General features: G+C 44.6%; 1 protein-coding gene across 1 annotated transcript; it reads right to left on the bottom strand.

Annotated features, from left to right (window-relative positions):
* Window positions 1-1,061: 1,061 nt before the first annotated feature.
* On the bottom strand, window positions 1,062-24,871 carry RNF128 (ring finger protein 128). The gene is made up of 7 exons (XM_039572240.1): window positions 24,430-24,871; window positions 12,682-12,929; window positions 8,602-8,673; window positions 7,935-8,017; window positions 5,286-5,382; window positions 3,889-4,066; window positions 1,062-2,490 (listed from the first exon to the last, which is right to left on the bottom strand). The coding sequence occupies exons 1-7, from the start codon at window positions 24,869-24,871 to the stop codon at window positions 2,354-2,356; spliced, it is 1,257 nt and encodes a 418-aa protein (XP_039428174.1). The 3' UTR covers window positions 1,062-2,353.

Raw genomic sequence — 24,871 nt, 5'->3', positions numbered from 1 at the left:
CCTACAGCAGTACAGGTTCATCAACGTGAGCTTCTGCACCCCCCCAGTTCTCCCCTAGTGCATTCCCTGAGAAAGTGCTATGCATTCACATTAGTCTTAGAAATACAAGTACTGGGGAAAAGGCAGATTTGTTCCTCTTAAAAGGCAGTAAATGTAAAGCTTGAATTCTACAAACAAAGCAACCCAAGAAGTGCCTTTCAATGTATTGAATTGATCTGAATCCTGTTTTTATTTTGAACATCAAATTTTGCTCCCATTGAATACAAGACTGGGAGATTATTTCATGAGACTGTATCCTCATAAGATTCTACTACATTGCAGCTTACACACCACAATGAATTTATACCAGCTTTGTGAAATGGAATGAAGTGATCGGGGGCTGCATAGTTACTGCTTGGCTGTTCCTTTCACTGCTCTGCACTTGAGAGGTAGAATAAAAAGGCAATCACAGCAAATTACAGCTTCAGAGTGGAGTCTGATTATAATCAGCTTTGCAACTGGAGCTTAGAACCAACTGGCATTTTCTAGACTGAACTTGGAACTGAGCTAGAAAGAAACACAAGACTTAACTGCTCCCAAACTGGCCAGGAGAGCGACAGGCTTTTACTGTATATCATAGCAGAGTATAGAACAAAGGACACATAATAATTTTTAAAATGTTTTTTCTTCAAAGCAAGCACACCCTTGGGTAAGGAAGGGCTTCTGAGCAACTTGACAGAGGAAAAGTGAGATGCAGCCAGTCTGGTCTGAAGTGCACGTGGCAGACTGCCTTGTGCTGAACATGCCTTGTAGAACAATTCAACACGCCCTTGTACACACCCTAAGGTGCTTGGATTTTCTTTAACATTGAGTACAGCTACTTGGTTTAAGCCCCTCAACACAATTTCAATCCATGTAACAGCAGCATCCTGCACATAACTAGCACTCCTTATTCCAATTACTTAGCAGTGTTTGCTCAGCTTTTTGGCCTTCCAAAAGAAAGATGTGTTTTGAGGTTGTGGGACAGGGCAAATTCATCATCTGTTTCCATGAGAGCTGGTAATATTTTATGTGAGTCAGGATCATCAAAAATAGAGTTTTATTTACATTTACATTTTCATATTCAAATTCAATACAAATTACGAAATATTTACAACCATTTCATTTGTACTATAGCTAAGAAAATGCATTGCTTTCACCCCCCAGATTCTTAAGTTATTTATTGCAGGCTTTAAGACAAAGTCGTACTAAACATTAGAAACTAGTCAGAGATGCAGAGGTAAAAAAATAAAGTGCATTTATAAGATGTCCTTAGTTACCTTTGCTGGACAAGGCCAAGTCACTTACTATTGAGGCACCCAGTGCTCCTCCTTGACCCCATCTCAACTCCACACAGAGGACAGACAGCTTCTCCAACCCTCTGTTACACTCTCAGGACATCGGATCTCCCTGCAGCTTGTGCACTTGAGCAAGACAATGTACAGCAACAGACCAGCATTTTTCAGAGGCTGGATCATTTTCTGAACAAAACACAGCAGACCCTTTTGTAAGAATCTGTCTTTTCATCTTCAGCTGAGTCTTTCCTGAAGTTATCCCAGACTCCCACAAAGCCAGGACTCTGGCATATTGCTGGTGCTAGAAATGGTTTTAACTCCCCAGATCACTTGAGGATCTTTCAGACTAACAGGCTAACGTGAACAAGGTTTGAAAAGTTCCTGCAGTTGTTCCCTTTACAGAAAGTCAGATTTGGCCTGTCAGCTTGCAGCTCTCTTTTCTTCCCCTTTAGGAATGTGGGGTTGGCAGGCTGGAGTTGAGAGGTAGAGAATCAGTTGGTTACTAGAGAACCAAAGACACTGTGGACAAAATCCAGTTTGACAAGCATTAGTTTGCACTTTCTCTTATCAAACATTAAAGACCATGTTGCTTTAAACAAAACTGTGTCTCATAAGTAAGTATTAGAACAGATCAAAATAAATTTGTTTACAATGAAAATCCACTTGAATGAAAACAATAAACAACAAAAAGACCCAACTCAAAACGATTCCCAGTGGAGACAACTATGATGTAAAAAATCTTCTCATTTAAACAACTCAAATACGGTACAGAAGCTTTGCTGAAGATGGAACTTTTGTTTTAGTGAAGATCTGCTGGTTTTCTTTATATTTAAGACAGCTTTATCTGGAGAGTGTTAAAACTCCTGCGGGAAATACAGTTTTAAGAAAGGCAAACCATACAATTATGATTTGGACAAGTCTATTTATCTAAACATTGCCAATGCAGCATTTTCTGCAACTGTCTTGCAACTTTTGGTTTATATGGAATGGCAGTAAGCAGTTCCTTGCAGAAAGCTTGCACCATGTGGCTGGGCATGTTCTCAAAGCGTGACTTCACAAACAATCCTGCCTTCACAAACTTGTGTTTCATCTCCCTCAAAACCTGGGTTGTCACCGTGTGAAAAGACGGTCACAGTGGAGGGCTGGGATTCTTCACTTACAGGATGTGTGCTGTCATCTGTCCAGAAGAAAGCCAAGTGAAGACAAGTTAAAAAGTGTCACAGCCAAGCGTTAGCACCTTAAAGCAAACCACACGCACTTGATTTGCGCAAGCTCACTGCACTTTTCCTGCAGAGATGGAAATCCAAGGCCATGCTCCCACTACCTCTCTCCTCCTGCCCCTTCTTAGTTTGGGAGCCCACTCTTGTCACTGCCTGTCCTTTCTGCAGACACCTACTCAGCTCAGTAGTGCTAAGCAAGCTGAAGTTGTGTGCTTAAGCCACAGAAGGCCCTACATGGCTACAAAATCCAACCTGGAGGATATTACCAAGTCTTGAATCTTTAGGCTGCTGAAGGCAGGCATCAAGAGCAACTCCTAGAGACCAGGCTCAGGATGAATTAGGGCGGGGGCTATGCTGATTTGGACAGGAAGGCCTTCTCCCTACAGACTAACCTTGTCTGGCTGATGTCCCTGTGTGCCCTTCCCACTCCAAGTGAGAATACACGAGAATGACCCACGTAACTAACCCAGCACACCTTGAGTTGCTTAGGGGGATGCAATTTCAACTTCTGATGTTTAGCTCATAGGAAGTGTCCCCTTCTCTACTGGGGTGCTTCAACAGAGCACTGCTGAACACACACCACTTGCTGCAGCAACAAGTCCCACAGGAGGCAGGCAGCAAATCCCAGATTTTCCTGTCAGCTAGTCTTCCCATGAGAAATAGAGCATCCCCTTCCTAAGGCCATGCCACAATTCAGGGGTAGTTACTTTCATTTGTTTACCTGCAACCTTTCCATTTTTAAAGCCAACAGCCACACTGAGTATGTGTTGGCAAAGCTGACCACTAAAAAGACGTTTTCAAGTGGTTTGCTCTTGTTCAAAAAAATAAGGTATTTGGAAAATCTGATAGTCTTTCCAAATTAACACTCTCTAAAAGTGTTCAAGGATGACTCAGCCTTAGCAAATCTGAAATTCAATTGAAGTATCTGCCTCCTCTCTCTTGCACCATCTGAGCTAGAGCAGGACTGACTCCCCAAAAGTTTTCTGTAAGTACCTACTTAAAGCAGATGATCTGGTAGCAAAGCAACACTCACTCATCCAAATGAAATCTCCAAAGAGACAAAGGGGTAAGGGACATATTTGGAAAAATCTCTGCTCTTGAAGTAGTAAGCCTCTGACTTTGAACTACTCTTTCATAGACTTCGGCTTTTAATTCACACTAAGGCTTCGTTTCATTTGAAAACAAAGACCGAGTGTCAGAGCTAAGGGCTAAAACAAAAGGGAAGATTAAGATAACCCTGAAAAACAAAAGTATTCAAGCCCTGTGAGATGCTATGAAGGCAACTCCCCCTAATTCACAGCCTAAGCAGCCAAGTGCAATGTGATCTAGCAAGGCAGATGAAACAGTAGACGTACTTTCTGATGGTGCATGTGCCTCCTGAGCAGATTCATCTGGTCCCTGTACAGAATCATATCCAGATGATGCCGTTTCACTAAGATTATCCTCTTCATTAACTATAGTAACAGTGGATAGAGGTCTCTGGCCACTGGATCCTGGGGCTTGCACAGGCTCAGACCGTGGTTCTACATCCATCTTTGTGAACAAAAGAGAAAAGGATTAAATTGCAACTTGGCAGGAGACTGCATCGTTCCAGGAGAACAGTGCCCACAAGGACTGAGTCCAGAGCACTTTTATGCAGAGGAAAAAACATTAAATGGAATAAAAGCTCTGCTGTTAACCTCCAGCATCAGAGGTGAAAACCAGTTACTGCCTAATTGAGTGGGAAGTTCAGACACAGCTTCTGCATTGTTTGCCCAGTACCAGGAAAAGAGAATCTTCCTTCCACGCAGTGGAGATCTGCCTCCCCCAGGCAAACTGGCTTACATTTTTGCTGGTCCAGGCAGCATCAGGCACTAGCAACAGCATCTTCCTCTGGCACTTGCAACAATAAGCAATTACAGAACACATCAGAAATTCCTGATGTATCCCAGGAAATCACGCAGTTCCAGAAATGTCATACATGCTAACACATTCACTTTTCACGGACTCCAAGTACTGAACAGCTGAAGAGAAGCTGGTTTCAGGGACAGTATGAGTTGTTAAAGTCTGCCTGAAGATATGAGAAACACCCTTAGCTGGAAGCACAACAGTTAAGACCAAATCTTCCGTCAGGCATGAGTCAGCTTTGGCTAACATTCTGCCCAAGCCTTTAGGTGATACCAACTCACACCAGGTCAGCTGCAGGCTTCCCTAAAAGGGACACAGCAATTACTCCTGTAGCATCTGGGCACAGACATGGCAACACCTGTGTTTATCACCTGCACTCTAGAGGCAGCATGAAATAGCTCAAGATGTGGCCACGACAGCAGTGTAACACTGCAATTGGCAGCTGCTGCAGCAGCTTGGAAAAAAACACAGAGACCACTGCTTCTTGTAGCAGGATCCATCTTTATTACACACACTTCAGTATTTATATGTTTCTACCATGGGAAAGTTTTAAGGAAGTTTTGGGAACGTGCAGAGGGAAAGACAAAACAGCTACACCACCAAACACGTGGCAGGGCAGACTTTTCTGCCCCTTATCAGCCATTCACGAAAACATGCCATCTCCCCATGTTCTGGGAGATAAAGGAAAAACATTCACACCTGGTGCTTATAGCTGTGGTCATTTCCCGGGTATGCATCTTCCAGAGAGAACAAAAGACCTCTATCAAAGTTAACATACACAAGTAACAAGCTGCTCTCTACACCGGACTCTCGTTAAGGGCAGGATGGCCTCTGCGGCTGCCACGACCACAGGCTGCTGGCTTACCTCAACACCCAACACTTTGAGGATGTCACATTTGCACAGAGGACACGTCCCGTGTTCCAGAAGCCAGGGGTCAATACAGGTCTTGTGGAAGACATGGCTGGTGGAAGAATGTAGCCAACAAGTTAGTTTTCATACCAGGAAGATTGCTCATGTGCCAGCTATGAAGGACCCTTTTGTAACCCCAAGAATTTATTCCTTCTAGAACAGATGACCTTGTTTTGCCACAAGTTTCAGCTGAAAGTTATGGACAGTTGATCTTTCAACCTGTAGCTGGTTTGTGCTTATTAGTATCCCAATACAACTTGCTAGAATTCAGCATTACCCTTTTTGCTAAACCAGTCTAAAGCTGTTTTTCCAAAACTGTGTACAATACACTCCTAGCCAATAATTTAGATGATACAGCTTTTGACATCTCAGCCTCAGCTTTAAGGTTAACTTCTGTCGTGCAGATGCAGATGACTAAATAGCACTTGTTTTTGTTATAACTACATAGGCAAATCATCTCACAGACTTAGGTCCTCAAGATAAACTGTACTCCCACCCATTTACTGTGTCTGTACAATCACTGTGTATCCCAAGTGGGTATTTGGCAGGCTTTACACTCAAGAAAGTAAATATAGCTCAGCCATCACAGATGCAAATGGATGCTTCTATTAAGACACTCAATTCCACAATGGGTTTAAATTAGGCCACAGATTTAGGAGAATGACTTGAAATCCTCTAATCTGCCTGTTCCCTCAGCCTGAATAGAAACAGCAAGGCAAACAAGCAGTGCTCAGTATTAATCAACTCTATTATGAAGTAAGTGTGGAGATCACCACATCCAGTGCTCAGCAGCCCTACACTCCAGAACGATCCAAGGATTCTCCAATTCAGCTCACATAATCGGCACTTCCTTCCAGCTGCATCAACACCATGTTTAGAATAAAACCTGAGACTTCCTTGACACCTCACTATTTTAAGTCCTTGAACTTAACACTGGACTTGCGAACCTCTCCAACTATAAATACATTCAGTTTGACTCTCTGGACATGAATGCCCTCGGCAAATACCCACACCCTAGGGACTCAGATACCACCAATGTGACTCACAGGAGCACTCCTTTGCATGGTTCTTTCATAGATACAGTTAAATGCTTTCAACAAGTATGCTCGAAGTGTTGAGGTCAACCACCAGCATGTTCTTGCAGTAAATATCAGTTTATAACTCATGTGAGGGAGAATTTTATATGGTTGATACTGGCAGATATCACCACTTGTGAAGATTATCAAGTCCATGCAGTCATTTCAAGCTAGTGTGCCTCTGAGAGCTACATTTGGGCTGCAGAGGAATGTAACATCACAAATGTACATAAAAGCAGTCTCAGAGCAAATGCAGGAAATTCGTGTATGAAGAACACATTCAAAAGATGTTACTCCACTCTTACCCAAATAAGTCATGCTTTGTTTGCAGGTTCATACCAAGATTAGCAGGGCTTATAGGGAAATAATGAGAAGTCAGGTCTCCTATCAAGGAAAAGTTGTCTGGAGCCTGTCTAAAAGTTCCTGTACTCATGGGACTTTGTCCATTACTAAGCAAAACTACCCATGAGCATAAACATAACAAGACAACTGAATAGTCATTAACACACATGCCTGAAAGGTTATTCAGTTTTGGTTTTTTCTAAAGTTTTAAGCATTATATCAAGAAAGCTGGTTGATAACACTTTAGCAGACCAACTTTGTGTTATCAAAACAGCTTAGAGGTTCTACTGCTTGGGAGCAGAGAAAGCCTTTGCAAAACTGTAACCTGGTGCACAGGTAACTTCAGCTGAGATTTGACAGTGTTTGACAGCACTGCTCAGCACACAACAGCAGCTACCCATTTTTCTATTCTTCAGAACTTCATTATCCTACATCAAAATGGTTCCAAGTGCTTTTTGTAACCCTCCCTAAGGGTTATGACACCTCTTCCTATGCACAGTTTGGGCAGTTCACCTGGCAGCCCTCTGATTTTAGAAGCTTGGCCAGAGCATTCCCAGTCAGCAGGCACAGGGGGAAATCCCACAGAACAAGTTTCCTTAAGCCTTGAGGCTGCTTCATTGCTCACCTTAGGAGCAATCACATTAAAGCCTTAGTGCTTCACTACTGAGCTTCCACAGCAGCACAGGAATGAGATACAACAGGGGAGAATTCTAGAAAAATAAACTGCTATAGCTCTACTTTGGTCTCTATCTCAGAGGATGCATACAAGAATAGAAATGCTTTATTTTAAACTACAAAAGCCAGCATGATTTAACAAATTTAGCAGAAACACAACCCTCTTAGTAAGTGGTAATGTAAGGGACAAGAAATGGGCAACATTTTGCCAATTATCTGCAAGTTAGTGGTAACATTCTTATACACCAGCAAAGGAAGAAATATTTTAAAAGCCCTGGCATCCCCTTGAGGGACACTGTGGTCTGCCAAGTTGTGTGTGTCAATGCACTCACAGGGGAAGTGATGAACACAAGCCATTGGGGCACACTACAAATGTGTATTCACACATTTTCTGTTGTTCAAAATATTGTTTTGATAGATATTCAAGAATTCTCACTGTACAACAACTTGAAAGTTTGTTAACAAACATGGCAGAGTTTTGGATAAAGGGGCAGTTTGGAAGACAACTTACTTGCAAGTCAGAACACGCATTACGTCATTCGCCTTGTACTGCTCAAAGCACACAACACAGGAATCTCCATCTGGACCAGTTTCCTAAAACAGTGAAATGAATTTACAGCTTTAACACACTTTGAAAGCTTCCTCTGAACTCCAGTCATATTTATTGCAGACAAATGGGTCTAGCTAGAGTCATCCATGATGCTCCTGAATATAATCTTATATAAACACACTTAGTGGATTAGTCACAGTCAAGCTGACACTTCAAAAGAAGCACTGAAAGTTTAAACCCATGGTTTAGAATTCCAGCTGAAACCATCATTGGATTACTGAAGGCACTACTGTAGAGGTTTAGAAACTGCTACCTCCAGTTTTAGTTACAGAAAGAAGAGCCAGGGAAGCTGATTAGATACTAGTTTATGTTTAAGCATCCATGTCAGCAAATTAGGACCTCTCACATCAGCAAGACTACGAGCAAGCAGCTAACAAAATAAACTGATTTATAAGAATGTAAGTCTTGCAGCCTGGAAAAGGACCTGGTCTGAAAGAGGAACTGTCTCTGCCACCAAGAGTTACAGCCTCAGAGAGACTTCTGCATCCTCCTCCAGCACGAGGGAGCTCGCTGGGTTCTGTGCAAAGGCTGTGCTGTAAAGCAGGAGAGATCACAGGGTCAGTCCTACCTTGTCCCCTTCCTTCAGGGTGCGTAGCTGCATCTGTTCAATGGCCTTCTTAGCCCTGGCCCTCAGCCGCCGCTGTGACACAAAGCAGTTCTGGTTAGACACAGCCATTTTTCTATTCACTTACTAATACTTACCCAGGGGCCTGCTGCAAGCAGGTAACAGTTCTAAAACTGATGTTATCAAAACAAGCCAAGTAAGCATGACCTGCTATTTGGAGACAACAGTTTTGGGACATACTGATATGGTTACTGACTGGGTGACACACCAAGAAGGCTTAGGTCTGCTTTGGTTGTAACCTAACCTTTTCACAAAGCACAGGAAATCCAAGGGGTTTTGAAAAAGTTTTTTTTTTTTAAAGGTGCAAGATAATACCTTGATCAGATTAGACCCAGTCAAAACAAAGAGAAGCCTTCAAACTGACTTGGTACAGAAGACTGAACATTGAGTTCAACAATCAACTGTTTTATGTTTTACTCACTTTAGGACACCTTCCTGCCACAGACTCACATTCTGATGAAAGGTGAGAGAGATTCTTTTTACCAGTCAGCCCACTTAGCACCAACACACCCTGAACTACTCCTCTGCTTCCACTGCTTTACAGCTTGCCTGGCAACTGTTGCTGTCCAGCTGTCAGTGCAGTGCCTGGAATTAGCCCAGGAGCCAACCTCTGTTTAAAGGTCACACGTTGGTGCCGTTCCACCGACTCAGAATACGACTGTCCTCTCCCTCCCCGGTGCACCTCAGGCAGCTCTGGCAGTGCCATCCCCAACACAACACTTACCGCAGGGACAGAGCAGACTCAAGTTTTGCAGCTAACCAAAAAGCCTCTTTCCAATTCAACTGCTCTGTGCAGGAGCCCTGCACTGTTGGCTTTCCAGCATTCCATCTCCTTCGGCATTTTAGCTCATTTACATGAAACTTTTCCAAGTGCAGTGCTGGTGGCACAAGTACAGAAGGGCAGGTGGGAGGAGGGCTGTTGCTGAGACCTAACAATCTTGCAAGGACTGGCCATTCAAATCTGCATAAGATTCCTTGTGCTGAAGCAGTTAATATCAAACAAGTTGATTTACACATCCCCCTGGGACTCTGTCAAGTAGTCTTGGTACAAAATGAACTATTTTTGTATCAGTGTTGTTTTTGTGCCCTAAGAGTACCCATGTGCATGCTTTAAGAGTTTAACAGCTGACAGCTACCAACAGCTATCAAGGAAGAGACACATACAGTCCAAAGGTGAAGGATGCAGATGTGCAGATTTGTTTAGAAACAAGAACTACTGAGGTTTTCTTGGAAGTTTGTGAAGTTCTGCTGAAGACATCAATATATGTTTCTGTATGCTGCTTATGGTTAACTTTGAAATTATGTTGCCCTTGTCAAGGTTTGAGACTGAAGCCACAGAGCAGCAGCCACACACTGCTGTTTACTGAGGTCCCCGAAAGTCTGAGCAGCAAACAGGGTAACATCAACAGAGCAGGAATGCAGCAATATAAGTACTTCTCATACATGGCCAGAATTGTCACCACTACTTGTTATTAACTGAAAACTAAACTTTCTAGGAATGTACTCCCTCATATCTCATCTACACATCTAATGTCATGCCAAGCATATTAGACAGGACCCAACTGGCTGCACTGTTAATAATTTACTGAAACAATATTTTAAGTTTTGCATGGGTACCAGTTTAATTGCTTCTCATTAAATGCATCAATGCCAAAGTCACCTTTAACATTGATTTTAGCAAGTACAGCAGAAAATCCCTCCAGGGGATGGAGAAAGGTTGCAGAAGCAGCTTTTTGTTGAATAGTCTACCAGGATACTCAAGCTTGGAATGTCAAAGCATTTTGTGAAGCCAAGTTTTTCAAGCAAATGTGAAACGTGAATTATGTTAGAAGTATAAAAGCCCCAACCCAGAAAAAGCTAGAAGAAATAGCTAAGTTGAGGAAATAGAGTCAAGATATTACAAAACAGGTCAGGTTCCAGCTCCTATCCAGGCTCTGGCATGCTGAAGTAGTGAGGTACCTAATTGGGAAAATCAGGTTTGTAGTCGCTTAGTCCTCAGTCTCCCTTGTTCAAAGATGCCAATTTTACCTCCAGCCCTTTCTGCATAAGGGTGCCTTTCTGGGACCCTGTGAGCACGGTCATGGCAGCGCAGACCAGACGGCTCTGAGGAGGGTTGGGAACTCCTGCTTTTCTCCTGTAAGCTAAGGAAGTTCTTCCCCACAGGTAGCTACTGCCATGAAAGCAGTTTGAATTGGTAAAAGTTGAGCAATTTGTCTCCTCCAAAGCCATTAATTAGGTCATTTCTCAGCTGCAACATTTAATCTTTATGAAATCAAAGGAAGCAAAGACTTGAGCTGAAATTAGAAACCAGGCCACAGATAACATCATGGGTCATTTTGCACTATTAAGAAAGGTTACTATTTTGAGAACTGAATTTTTCAGTACTCCACTGACTAGACAGGTAGAAAGCCACCTACCACGCTTGCCTCAATTTTCCACCTTCTTGCTCACTGACCTCCCAATGCAGGAAGAGACTGCAGAAGTGGAGACTTGAATTTCAAGTCCAGAAGAAAAGATGCATTCAAGAAGGAACTAGGAGGTTGCACAGTGTAGCTTGCTCATGAGGAAAGAACTACTCTGGTTTAACTGTTAGGTTAGGATAGATGTGCTACTAAACTTCTCTTTTTGCTTGGACCAGAAGCTGACATGACTGGCTCTTCTCAACAGTCACTCAAGTCCAGGCAATCTGGGTTTTCAAAGGGCTGAACGATGACAGGAGAGGCACCAGGACGTACCACACAAGCCAGGAAGTTGTTTAACTAATATTCAGTACTTCATGGAGCCAAAGCACTTAAAACTCTCAAACTTTGGATCTACATTGAAAATCCAATCAGCAGCTAACAGGTCACATGGTAGCATTACCTTTTAGTAGTTCACCTGAACTAACAAGCATTTTCTTGTTATTCTTTACTCACCTAATCACTGTGAGGTCAGTCTGAGATGCCAGGGTACAATAAGAACCGAAAACAATTCTAGATTGTCTTTGAGTTTCACTTTAACAGAACAGTACATTTTTACACCCTGACAGCAGAGAAGCTTTCTTCTATTCTTATACTCTGTAAAGCACTTATTTGGGCTCCTTGATTTCAGTTCTGCTGAAATCACGTGGAACTAGCACATCATTTATCAATGTTATTTTTCAATCTAAGTTCCTTGTGCACATGGAACCCAAGACTGCTAGCCAAGCAGACTGGATTTTCCCAGTACCAGCTATCACTGACGCATTAATAACCTCTGTAGTTTCTTGAAAGCCTGATAGCTCACAACTGCACTGTTAAGTACCTTCAAAGGAGGAAACATTTCAATTTGATTTAATGAACAGTGCATAGGGCACCCAGGTTTTCCTGTCCAGATTTATTTAGCATTATTAAACAGAGCTGTGAGACTAAGGTAGACGGCAGGGAATGAAAGAGAATTCATCAGCAGGAGACTGACTGTGCATCTCTTTCCACAAATATCAGCAAGCAGACAGCATCAGGTTACACAGACAACTCCCCATTTCATCCAGGAGTGGCAATGCTGCATCTCACAGGCAGATGACAACTTCCAATACTTCCAACCCTAATTGAGTCTGTCACTGTAATTCTCAGAAAGCTTTCAGTCAGAAAGCAGCTTTCAACAAGCAGCAGGCTCCCAACCTGCAGCTAAAGTCGTGCCCCATTTTGCAGACACACTTCCAGTCTTGTCTCCTGTTACAACAAGCACATAGGCAGTGCTAAGTGGGAAGGATGAAAGCAGTTAGCTAAAAGCAGTTCAGCTCTCTCACAGTCCCCACGACATCAGCATTACGGCTGCACTGCAGTTCAGGAAGTATTTCTATGAGCTGAGTACAACCAGCTTTTCTCCACAGAATTTACTTTTGGCTGTTCTTAGGAAAGTTTTAAGCTGTGCAAAGATGTATCTCTCAGCATTTTAAAGATCAAACAAACAAATTCAATCATTTTCATACTTAACCAAAGAATACAAACCTTGAGATCCACACCGCAGGGGGATGGGAGTATAAAAGCAATGACACAAACTCACCTGCTCCCTGGACTGGGCCCTTGCCATAATGAGTCTCCGAGCAGAGTAAGACACATAGCAGCCCAAGGTTGCTGCTGCCACGACGAAAAATGACACGGAGATGAAGAGGATGGTGAAGATATTCATGGAAACACTGCGCTTTTTGCCCACTTCGATGACCATGGTGACTTTCATGCCACTCTGAATCCGGTGCAGGATTTCCATGCCTTTCAGGTTGCCAATCATAATTGCAACGATCTTTTCAGCACCTGCAAAGGAGAAGGGGAATCCATGCTCAGTTCCCAGGTGTTGTATCAGAGTCATTGTCTTAAATATTCTGCTTCAAGTGCTAAAGAAATGACTGTGGGAACTTTCTAAATAGTATTTGTAGATTCAATATGAACTGATGGAACAATGTCATGCAAAACAAGTGTCATCACTATATGTTTGTCCAGCTGAAAGTATGTCCCATTACCTATGAGCTGCATAAGTAAACCATGCTTAGAAGTCATTGGTCTCCATAGCACTCCTCACTCCTATAGACGACACAGCCTGTCCTATTTTAGACACAACACTTTGGCGATTTACACTTTAACATGCCTTTGAACTACAGGAAGTTAAAAATAAATCCTCTACAGAGTAAGGTCACTAGGGATTGTGATATCTGTATAGGGATTGCTTCCTGTAATGGATCCAACTCTCCCCCGCTCCACTGCTACTTCTTAACACCTCTTTTCTAAATTTGACAGTACTTTTGATTATTTCCCCAGACACTGAGCAATCAAATACATAGATCACCCTTTGCTTCCGTATTTTCAGCAGCAATTGAGAAATGATTGAGGGAGATTTCATTGTGAATTTCAAGTGAGTTTTTGTGAGCTTCTACTGCAAATTCAGAAGGAAGCAAATATGGAGGAAGGCGTGCTCCACTTTTAAACAGCTAGGGGCAAGATGGCAAAGGCCATCCTGATTTTAACAACAGGTTTTATTGGCTCAGCTGAACACAACAAGTCAAAGCAATCAAGGGGTTTATGGTAGGAAGAAATTTCAAGCAACTCCAGTCACCAAGCACAGACCAGAGCAAACCAGTTTCCTTTCAGCGACATGCAAGGGCTTGAGGACACTTGATACTGTTTGCAGAAACATTAGAAAGACCCAATATAACAGATAGAGAGAGGAAAAAAAAGGGAGAAAGGGTGATGAGGAAATTATCACTGCTCTCTCTCTAAACTAAATACAAGAAAAGGAGATTTGAGACCAGCTGATCAGGAGTCTCACTGCATTAAACCATCACCTGCACAACATCCATAAAAGACATTGCATGGGGGAAGAATAAAGACTGTTACGAAGTGCTATTTTTAGCTAAACCCCCAGCCAAACACTCTTTAATGGGAAGACCAGTTGTTTTTCCCTCTGCTGAGTTATTCAAGTTATTTCCCTCTGCTGAAAGTTACTCAGCTTTCAGCTACCAAAACCCCCTAGAATTGGTGTTAAACCACAAAGGCTGTCATTGGAGAAAGTGTATATTAGTTTTCCAGCTTGTTCCCATAATGCTTGTGATCCAACACAGCAAGCAACTCTCCTCAGTGGGACCAAACTCATCTTTTATTCAGAAAGCTCCTTGTAAAGACAAGGACATCACACAGAGAAAAAAAAGTCTCCGAGACTGCAACTACTCTTTAGGATGAACTAGGGCTTATACATCAGTTACAAAATGAGCAGGTGGTATACATCAGTTATAATATGAGCAGGTGGTAGCAGCAAGCAAAGAATTAAGCATCAAGTCAGAAGCTGAGACTTGCTTTCATAAGCATGGAAGAACAGGCTGCAACAATGAGAAAATAAAAAGCCTGTCAAAAAAAAGGCAAAAAAAGGTTTTCCTACCCTATTCCCCTATATTTCTGCATATCTCACAGAAGATCTATCTTGTGGTTACGCACAACACAAGACACAGCACAGGGATTCCTATTACTGAAATGTCACCATCAGCCTGCAAAACCATTCAAGCTACTAAGCCATCCATTGTGAACAAGTTTTACCCTTAAAAAAAAAGTCCTCCATTTAAGTTTCAGACTGCATAGTTCACAAGGATGTCATCAGATGACAGCTTTAATTCTCACTGACACTTCTCAACCCCAGAGATTTCTGCTGCAATTTCAGCTCTGCTGAAATTAGATGAACACACACGAGTGGCCAGCTGGTGGCTTTTGACACTGGCACTACAAGAGCAGAAGTGAGTGGCCATTTCCATCAGCACGTGTTTGCAAGAACTTCTGTGCTTCCATAACAAAAGCAAGAGGATCACCCCCACCCAACACTTCCTGAGCTGTTCACTTGGGTCCCATCAGGACAGGTACTGAAACACGTTATCATGGCCTTGAAACCACCAACCTACACAGAGGCTTCTGACAGGGCTTGGCCATCATACAGGAAACCAGGTATTTGAGGGGACATCTGCAGAGGTATCTCAATTACAGCAGCTGCTCTCAGCTGTCAGCCTTTTCCCCACCCAGACTCCAGCAAAGCAAGAGGAAAGTCAGTTAGTTGTGCATGGCAAAAACCTCACAGAAACCCACATTCTTTGCCCAGGTGTCAGCTTTTGTGGTTCAGGTAAAGCTTCTGAAACAGTTTTTAAGGGACACTAGAAGGTGAAGTTAATCTGCTGCCTGTTTAGTTGATAATGGGCTCATTGCTAAACAGAAGCAAGACCTGTTCAGTTAAACATTTCCCAGCCTCTTTCCTTTGCCTTTTCCTGTAAACTGGAGAGGGAAAGTTATTCAACTCTTTAGGAAAACACAGCCTGCCTCTTTGGGCACCCCCCATATTGTAAGGCAGCAGATGGACAAAATCTGAAGGAAATGGGTTGGCACAGATGAAGCACAAGAACCCCAGTGGTTTGTTGGGGCAGGGAGGAGCTGGGGCACAGCACATTGGGCCCACAAGGAGAGTGAGTGCATGACTGGGATCTAAGTTTTACCTTCCTGGATCAGTTTGACTTAGATGTAAAGTTGCATCTATTTATAGCAGTATCAATGCCTATATGAAATTCTGCCCTGCAAAGACTTCACTTGTTCTGCCATTACACTTCGGCTCCTAAACACAAAGTTACAGGTTTGATAATTCAGTAGAGAAATGAGATGTGCAAGGGGGGCACAGAGCTAGGAGAATTACCTTTTGCATAGTACACACCTGTCTTTTCACAATCATTTAAGGTGATTATTGTAATCCAGTGCTACATTTTTGTGTGCTACAGACGAATCTATCCCAACAAGTTGTAGAGCCTGGAGAACACTCGCCCCATGATATTTAGAATGCAATGATACCAATGTGTGCCTTAACAATGCTCACTTTTAGCAATAAAATCACAATCTATTAATGCATTAAAGCACATCAAGGCAAGGATCAGATCTCGAGGCCAAACAAATCCACTGACCAATGCCAACTCAGGAACTCCAAGTCAGTTCCTCTACCCTCACTCAAAAGTAATTTCTCAGCTCGTTTAGGCATTGCAACCATTTTGCATTGTTTAAACCAAACAAATTCAGCTTCAATTAAGTCATGAAAGACCCCTTCATTTTGGCTTAAAGGCCTCAGTGTAAATTCCATACATTTTTCTTTTCTTGGACAGGGAGAGCCAAACCTCTCTAACGTCTCTATCACCATTTACCAAGAACGGGATGTAAAACTGATGGACCCTTTTCCTCTTTGGGAACAGACCGAGCTACAACACAGTTCAGTGAAAATATGTGAGGAAGGCAATAATTTTGAGGGCATTTTTAAGAAAGAAGGTATAAAACATGCTAAGTAGGCAAGTTATTTCAGAACAAGGAAAAAGCTAGCGTGCCGCACACAGCCTCCAGCATTTTGGATTTTATCATTTTTTTCGCCCCTGCTTTCTCAAAGTCTGAAGTTTTGCCTCATCTTTAATCAGACTGAAGTTAAGTGCCCACAGTTTTACCAGTATTCCTTCACTCTGTCCAGAGAGCACCTTGTGCAACCAGAGCCTCTGCTATGGCACAGCCACACTGCTTCTCCCCAGGACCAGCACAGCTCACCCCAGCGTGCCCAGCATTCCACTTGGGAATACCCCACCCCATCCTTTCTCCTGGTGGGATCACCAATACATTTCAACAACCCCAGCTGACCACCACATAAGCCACCCACTCAGAAAAAGAGGAATGGAAGAAATTGATTTTGAATGTTTCATATATTAAACAAACAAACAAACAAACCAAAAAAAAAAAAAAAAAAAAAAAAAAAAAAAAGGAAAATGCAGACTTTGGAGTTTGACTTATCAAAGAATGGACAGTTTCTCCTTAACCACAGCAGAAACACTATCTGAAGGCTCTTTCAGGAGACAAAATACAACTCTAACCTTGGTGCCTGGATCATTGCTTTTATCTACAAGATATGGTGCTTGCAGCACAGATCAGTACTAGCTGTGCTTTAAGCCTTAGTCAGAGGAACTAGAGGTTTTTCCCTGGCACCCTTCCAACCCCCCCATCAGCAAAAAAGGCATTAGGAGATCAAGCTATCTACTGTTCTTTAACATGAAAGACACTGTCAGTGTCAGTTGACACTCCAACCATTTCCTACCAGTTTAGCACACCTGGCTCTTCAGGCATGTAAGAGGAGTATCTGATAGCCTATCTTTCATGTTTAAAAAAAACCCTATATAATGTCTTGAACATTGCTTGTCTCACTATACTGGAATAGTAAGAAATGAGATTTCTGGTGGTTATCAAACAGGATGGTACAAGCTTACTGTTATCTGTTACAGTAGGAGGAAAAATAAACTAGCAGTGTACACAGACGGAGGTGGTATTACCAACCTTATGTAATTCACCTCAGATGACAGGCCAGCACTGCACATAAAAGCCATCAAGCCTCAGCACCACACCACTCTAGGAACATGAGGGCTGTCCCTGGCCTCAGACAATATGAAACCAGACCCTGCCAGCCAGCTCTGCTCTCATCGGTGGTACAGTGTGGATTAAAAAAAAAAAAAAAAAAAGTGCCGATTGCACTCATCCACACACACAAGGCAAAATCTCATCAGGAATGTGCCCATCCCCACAATCATCTGCCATCTCAGACACTGTCAAAAGAAACGCCTTTATTGCCCTGTGATAAGCTCTTCACTTTGCAAGAGGGGGGAGGGTGACTGAACTCATAGTTCAGAAGCAATATAAGCCTGGATAAGCTGATGTCAGTAGGCTTGTTCCTTCTTCCCCTGCTTTGCACGTTGTCCACCCCAAACATTACCTGGCACCAAGATAAGAGAGTAATTCACATCCAGGTTATTTTGCAGTTATTTAAAGCTACAGCCCCTTATGATCTGTTTGTCTGAAATGCCTTTTTCCTCACACTATCACCTAAGCTTCATTAAATCTACTTCCAGCTTGCTTTACTTGACAGATGGCACTATGTCTGATCTCTTCCTCCTAAACACATAAGCCTTTCAGCATACAGGGGCAAACAGTCACACAAAACCATGGAATGGCTGGGGTGGGAAGTACCTCTGGGGTCCATCTAGTTCAAACCCCCCTGCTAAAGCAGGTTCACCCAGAGCAGGTTGCACAGGATCACATCCAGACAGGTTTTGAATATCTCCAATGAGGGAGACTCCACAACCTCTCTGGGCAGTCTGTTCCAATGTTCAGTCACCCTCACACTACAGTTTTTCCTCCTATTCAGATGGAACTTTCTATTTCAGTTCGTGCCCACTGTCCCTTGTGCTGCTCTAGACGCCACTGAAAAGAGTCTGGCCCCATCCCCCTGACACCCACCCTTAACACATTTGTGTGCCCTGATGAGGTCCCCTCTCATTCTTCTCACCTCCAGCCTAAATAGGCCCAGCTTCCTCAACCATTCATTGTACAGCAGATGGCTCCAATCCCTCATCATCTTCACAGGCCTTCTCCGGACTCACAGCAGGTGCTCCATGTCTGTCTTGAACCAAGGAGCACAGAACTCCAGGTGAGGCCTCACCAGGGAAAAGTAGAGGGGCAGGATCACCTCCCTGACTTCTTCCTAATGCACCCCAGGATCCCACTGGCCTTCTTACCCACAAGAACACACGCTGGTCGTGGACAGCTTGTGTCCACCAGGATTCCCCAGGGTTTTCTCCACAGAGCTGCTTTCCATTAGATCAGCCCCAGACTGTACTGATGGCCAGGGTTATTCCTCCCCAGGTGCAGGACCCTTGCTGAACTTCATTAGGTTTCTCTCTGCCCAGCTCTCCAACCTTTCCAGGCCTCCCTGAATGGCACCACAGCCTTCAGGAATATCCACTCCTCCCCAGTCTGTATTATCAGCTCAGGACACACACTATCCCTTCACAGACATCAGGGATGAATAAGGTGAACAAGACAGCAAGACACACAGAGAAGGAAGATTTCCACACTAAGAAGTGTGGGGAAACTTTTTTACCAAACAGGCTAGGTGTATAAAGGGGCACATCAAGACCAAATGTCATTTTACATGATACGAGTTTCCATCAGTCCCCAGGAAATACTGGAGGTGGAAACCAACCTCCAATCTGTTCAGTTTAAGTAATGTTATTATTTGTCAAGTGAACCCAACAGTTACTAATCCTTTTTTTCTCCCCCTCCTCACCTTCTGAGCCTTAAAGTCTCATGTAAATGCTCCCATCCTCCTAAATCTTAGAATATTTATAACAAGAAATCATCCTCTAAAACAGCAGCCAGGACAGTAACATTTTTCAAGGGCACAGAAATGAATGAGATCTGTAGGACAGCTCTCTTCACACGCTGTTTGGTCAGTGGCACCTGCAAGACTAAAGCACCGCCTTTCAATCTAGCAAACAGCCTCTAAAACCCCCTGGAGAAACAGCAAGCAACATTCCTAATGAAAATTCTTTGGTGAGTTTACTCAGCAGTTTTGATTTAGTAAATACATTGCTCACCCTCTTTGAATGAGACTGAGCTCACCACTAATATCCCTTGCTCTCCACATGCTGGTGGCAGCTAAGTGCTCACAAGTGAGTTTGAGAAAGCTAATGATAAAATGATGTAAGTGGGCACAGTGTCAGCCAGAAAGCATCTGTCTGTGGAAAGATGACAGGTCACACTGGACACAGTGGGGAACTGTGCTGAGCTGACTGCTGTGTGCTCACCAGCACATCCAAGGCCGGAGGCAAACAAGCACTGTCATTGTTTTAGGGACGACGTCTCTCACAATGAAGCCTCTGCTACCACAGCTGTCACTTAGGATTTTAATGCATCCTTTCACATTTCAGCAGCCCAGTAAACCCAAAGAGCAAGGGCACTTCACAGACCTAGTCCAGGCTATCTAAGGGACAATATATATAAGGGCCTACCCTACAGTTTTCCATGTCATAGAGGTACCTAAATTATATCAAAGAGCAAGGGCAGGGATCAGAAGCTGTCAATAGCACCAGTTAGTCTAATCCAGCTTCTCAGTGTCCCTCCTGCTTGCTCACAGACTGTGGTGCTGGGGGCAGCCCCAAGTCACTGTCACACTCTACCATCCTCTGAGGAGATCAAGGTCACTCATGTGCCACAGTTGCTTATCTGAATGTCACTACAGCTGTGACATTAATTTACTCTAAACCAGGCAGCCAGGAGAACCAAACTGAGGTTTGAGCACATCGAAAAGCTATTCTCAGATGCAAAGAGCTACAAACTCCAGACACTACAGACTCCAAATACCACCCAGGCACAGTAGATGCATGCAAGGTCCATCTCAAAAAGGAACTGTAGGAAAGGCTAAATAATCTGCAGAGGCTCATCTGGCCATGGCCAAGGAACATGGGAGAGGAATTGTCATTAATTAGATCCTGCATCCTCATTCCTCTCCTCAGATGCCCTCAGCACAAGTCTTCCCTCATTGCAAAGGGAGGTACACCATCTGTTTACACAAGGCTTACAAAGTCTTAGCACAGCCCATCTTGGGATTACAATTCTGACTCAATCTTTAACAGTTTTACAGCTCACATCAGCATTTTCATACCTTGGAAAAGTTGTTTCTGAAGATCATACCTCACAAAAAGCAGTGGAGCACAACTAGACACTTCTGCCATACACTGTTTTCTCTAAGTATATGGAGGTAAGGCTTCACCTCAGTGAAATTCCTGCAGAACAAGTTTAAGTAGCAGTGCTACATATTTATTTAACCTTTCCTTCCCCTTTCACCCACTGATTCAAGTTTACACTTGAACCAGATCTTGTTAGCCTGAGACATGCTGTTACTGCTTGAGCCAGAATCATTTAGCTGTGTTCCCCCAGAATAAGCCCTCTGCAGATCAGGTGATGTGCTTCTTAAGTCTAGAGTTACACCACAGGAGAGAAACCAAAGAAAATGATCACAGTTGCTTTCTGACCTACAAAGAATCCTTCTTCACTAGCTGCAAGGAAATACTGAACACCAAAGAATGCTTCCCACCGGCACCACCATGCCCTCAAGCCAAAGCCACCTAACAGCCTAGTTCTGCCTTAAGGCAAGGTCCACCTTTAAAAAAAAAAAACAACTCTTGCCCTGCACTTTTTCCCCACATGCTGCTGGTTTTCTCCAATCAAATGTCTTTTTCAGAAGGTCAATAGAGATTACAGAGAGGTGCAATTATGAGCACACAGAATTGTACTTTGAAACCCTGCTCGGCCTGACACAGAGCAGTACCATCTTAAAATGTGCACAGTTAAAATCCAAGTTTGCTAACTGATACAGGTTTGTGCTTATAAATCACAAAGCAAATTTTACTTTGGACTCCATTAAATTCTTGACATTCTACATGTTAAAGATGATTAGGCAGGATTTGATCATATCTGATTTGGCTATCCACTGCATGCTGTTGTTTTAATTGCCAGAGTGAGTTGCTTTTTGTTGTTTAGGGGTTTTTTTTAAGTTGGCACACCAAAAGGTTACATAGAGCACTGATGCAATAAAGAATTCATCAGACTAAACATGATTATAAGAAAAAAAGTCTCTGGAAGCACAATGACTAGGACAAACACTGCTGCAAATACAGGCCCATTTAAATCTCTAAACAAGAAAGTTGCTTCAAAAGCCAAGTCTGAACACCCAGAAAAAGGCACACTGCATTTTTAGACAAGCTTCTGCTAATAACTTTGTGTTTTGTTGCTACCAAAGTTCTTCAAAGAAAAGTGTGTTATGCCATACATTTCATCAGAGCCCACCCACAGAAATCTTCCTTCTCTGCCAGGCAGATGACAGCTCCACACCCCACACTTGAGAGGAAAGTCCTCAGTACTGCTACTTAATTTCCCCATCACCCCAGCCAAGCCATTTCCTGCTACTTCCCACTGCCTCAGCTTGGAGGAAGTGTTTGGTTTCACTTGATGGCATTTGATGGCCCCAGTCAGAGCAGAAATGAAGCCACATAGGAAACCCAGATTGCAAAGTCACTGTTAGCACAGCTACAGCTGTTACAGCCATGGCAGGAGTTGTGGTTGCACAAAGGCCATTCTTTAATGAGCAGGGCCACCTTCCCCACCGGCTCCAGGTTAGAGCACCCAGTGCCACCAATGAGGCCAGGAGAGGGGAGCCATCCCAAAGCACAGCTCAGCAAAGGGCATTATGACCAGCTCTTACCTCCTAAGTTTGAGGGGTAGTGCTGTAGGCTGAGCTCATCAGCATTACACAGGGAATATCCTGCACCTGGCAAACCGAATGAGGCTGGCAACTTGTAAATTGCTCCATCTTGGCCATGCCACGTTCAAAGCCTGCAACATTTGTTGAGTTTGACCAGAGAGCGCTGGCCCCCAGCAGGGGCAGGAGGCAGGGGCACCCCAAGCACAGCGTGTCACCAAAGCCCCATAAGCAGAAGGAAAAGCATCGCTGTGGGAAGAGCCAAGAACAGGGACTCGCAGACAGACGTGATGATAGAAAAAGAACTCAAGTCCAGAGAAGAAGAAAAGGGAGGATGGAACAGGAAAGAAAGTGAGGGACTAAAACAAGGACAAGCAATAAAAGCAACAGCAGCAACAAGCTTAGCCCAGTAATTGTGCTACGACATGGCAAGGAGGAGTCAGGCAGATTAAATAAGTGGTTTGACAGAAGCTGTCTTCTCCAAGGAGTCCCTGTCCTATTTGTCTGCAGTTCAGCTGGGAAGTTTCAACATGCCCTCGAGTATCCATCCCATCATGCAGGATAATCAGGACAGCTAGAGCCACTCTGACATAAATGCCTCAGCAGAAAGCTTAAGGACAGCGTAGGAAAGGAGGGACCTCCTCTTGGAGCAAACCCCGCCGAGAGCACATGGCTCATTTCGAGAGGCAGCTCCCAGCAAGGTTAAGACGCTGTAAGTCTCCCAGCAGCCAGGATGGAGGAGGGGCAGGAGCACATGGCCCTTCCCCTCAAGAACAGGTTCAGCAGTCACCTACCCAGGCCAGCAGTGCCAAGGGAGCTCCTCCAAGAGCTGCAGGATGAGGCAGGCACCCAGTGAACAGGGCTCAGGGGCAGGGATGCTCTGTCAGTTCAGCAGGAGGAACTCATCCAGCAATAGCCAGATCTCAATAGCATTTGTCAGCTGATGATTTGATTACATAAGAAAGCCTTGCCTCAGAAAGGCCAGAGCCTATCCAGACTGTATGTTTTGAATTCTTAAAGCAGAGTACCAACAGTCTTACAGCTCATTAAGATTACACACAACAAACCTCCAGAGACAGCTACTGTTTCCTTGTCTCACCAGAACACTTGCCTCCACTGCTAACAGCAATCGTCTCCACCCCTTCTAAGAAGGTTGCTGCAGGGATATAATTATTTTTTGAACCACTCAGACCCTTTAAGATGCACTACTCATTTCTATTGTTCAGTTTATCCCCAGAAGATGGAACTTCCCAAAGCAGTGCCACTTCACAGAATTCCAACACACATGGTACTGGAGGGTGTGCGTCCATCCAAAAGCTGGACAGAGCCACCAAAGCCTCTCACCCTGTGATACACAGGGCACCTGCTTGGACCATCACCGGAAGGCACTTACTCAGCTTTCAGCCTTGGTCTGTTTCTCAGGCACCATTAGCCTAAAATACAGCCAAAACTCATTTTTCATTTGAAAGATGGGCAGATCAGGAAAAACCTTCTAGCAAATAGGAGACTTTCTATAGTAAGAGAAGAGGAGTTCTGTCATCAGCCTATGCAACCGGAAAACAACCTTTAAAGGCCTTCAGCTACTTGCATGAGAAGTGGCATTTTGCTGCTGAAAAGTTACCTACAGAGGAGTCTCGTACTTCACTTATTTCTGCGCTGGTTAGTGTGCAGGGCATAGGGAGAAACAGTGTCTGACCATGGAAACCCAGCCCACTTTACGGCCCAAATCAACTCCACAGTCTTAACAGGCACTGAAAACCTCAGCATCCATCACCTCTGGCGACTACAGGCTCAGGCCAAAAACCTGAGCCCCGCACACCTGCAGCCAGGGCCCGGCCCAGCCCAGCTAGAGCGCTCAGCAGGCGCCCGCTCGTCCTCAGCCGCAGCAGCAGCCGCAGATTTCGGACACGGTTACTCATTAGTCAGAGAAAAAACAACATCAGCAGCGCCCGAAACAGCACCGGCCAGTCCGGGCAGAAACTCCCGTGGTGCAGGAAAGGCAGCGACATTCCCGGCTGTTACCGAGGAGCCGCGCCGGGGATGTGCGGCGGGGGCTGCGCCCGGGCCGTGCCATGTTCCCGCACCCGCCGACAGAAGGGAGGGCGGGAGGGAGGGAAGAGGCCGCTCCCAGCGCGGGGACCCCCCTCCTTCGAAGCCCCCCCGTTCCCCGGCGCTCACCGTGGTGGGACATGGGCAGCACTGCGTTACCGGTGCCGCGGTAGTTGTAGATGACGGCGGCGGCGGCGCCGCGCTCGGCGGCGAGGTGGATCTTGTCGGCGAAGGAGCAGCCGCCGCCGCGCTGGATGAGAGCGAGCCAGCCCGGGGAGCCGCCGGCCGGGGGGGCCCCGCTGAAGTTGGTGAGCGCGCTGCAGGCATTGAAGGCGTCGGGGCTGTCGGGCAGCACCAGCAGCCCCTCAGCCGACTGCAGCGGCGAGTCCAGCCCATACAGGCCGCTCTCGCCCGCCTCCCAGCCGCTCCGGTTGCGGTCTGCGCTGTTCTCCCATGACACGTTCAGCCAGGCGGTCCACGCCGCTGCCGCCGCCGCCGCCCCGCGGGGACCGGGCGGCGGGACGGCGCAAAGCAACGCGGCCAGCGCCAGCAGCGCGGCCCCCGACGGCAT

The sequence above is a fragment of the Corvus cornix genome, chromosome 4A (genome assembly GCF_000738735.6).
Source record: "Corvus cornix cornix isolate S_Up_H32 chromosome 4A, ASM73873v5, whole genome shotgun sequence".
In the NCBI taxonomy this organism is placed as follows: domain Eukaryota; kingdom Metazoa; phylum Chordata; class Aves; order Passeriformes; family Corvidae; genus Corvus; species Corvus cornix.
Note: the sequence above shows the minus strand (reverse complement) of the source record. Positions and strands in the feature narration are given on the sequence as shown.

Excerpts from the sequence above, each read along its gene's own strand:
- RNF128 (XM_039572240.1), bottom strand. The coding sequence starts at position 24,871 with ATGCCGTCGGGGGCCGCGCTGCTGGCGCTGGCCGCGTTGCTTTGCGCC. Across the intron at positions 8,674-12,681 it reads GGGCCCAGTCCAGGGAGCAG|CGGCGGCTGAGGGCCAGGGC; the intron begins GTGAGTTTGTGT and ends TTTGTGTCACAG. Across the intron at positions 2,491-3,888 it reads GGCACATGCACCATCAGAAA|ATGACAGCACACATCCTGTA; the intron begins GTACGTCTACTG and ends TCTTCTGGACAG.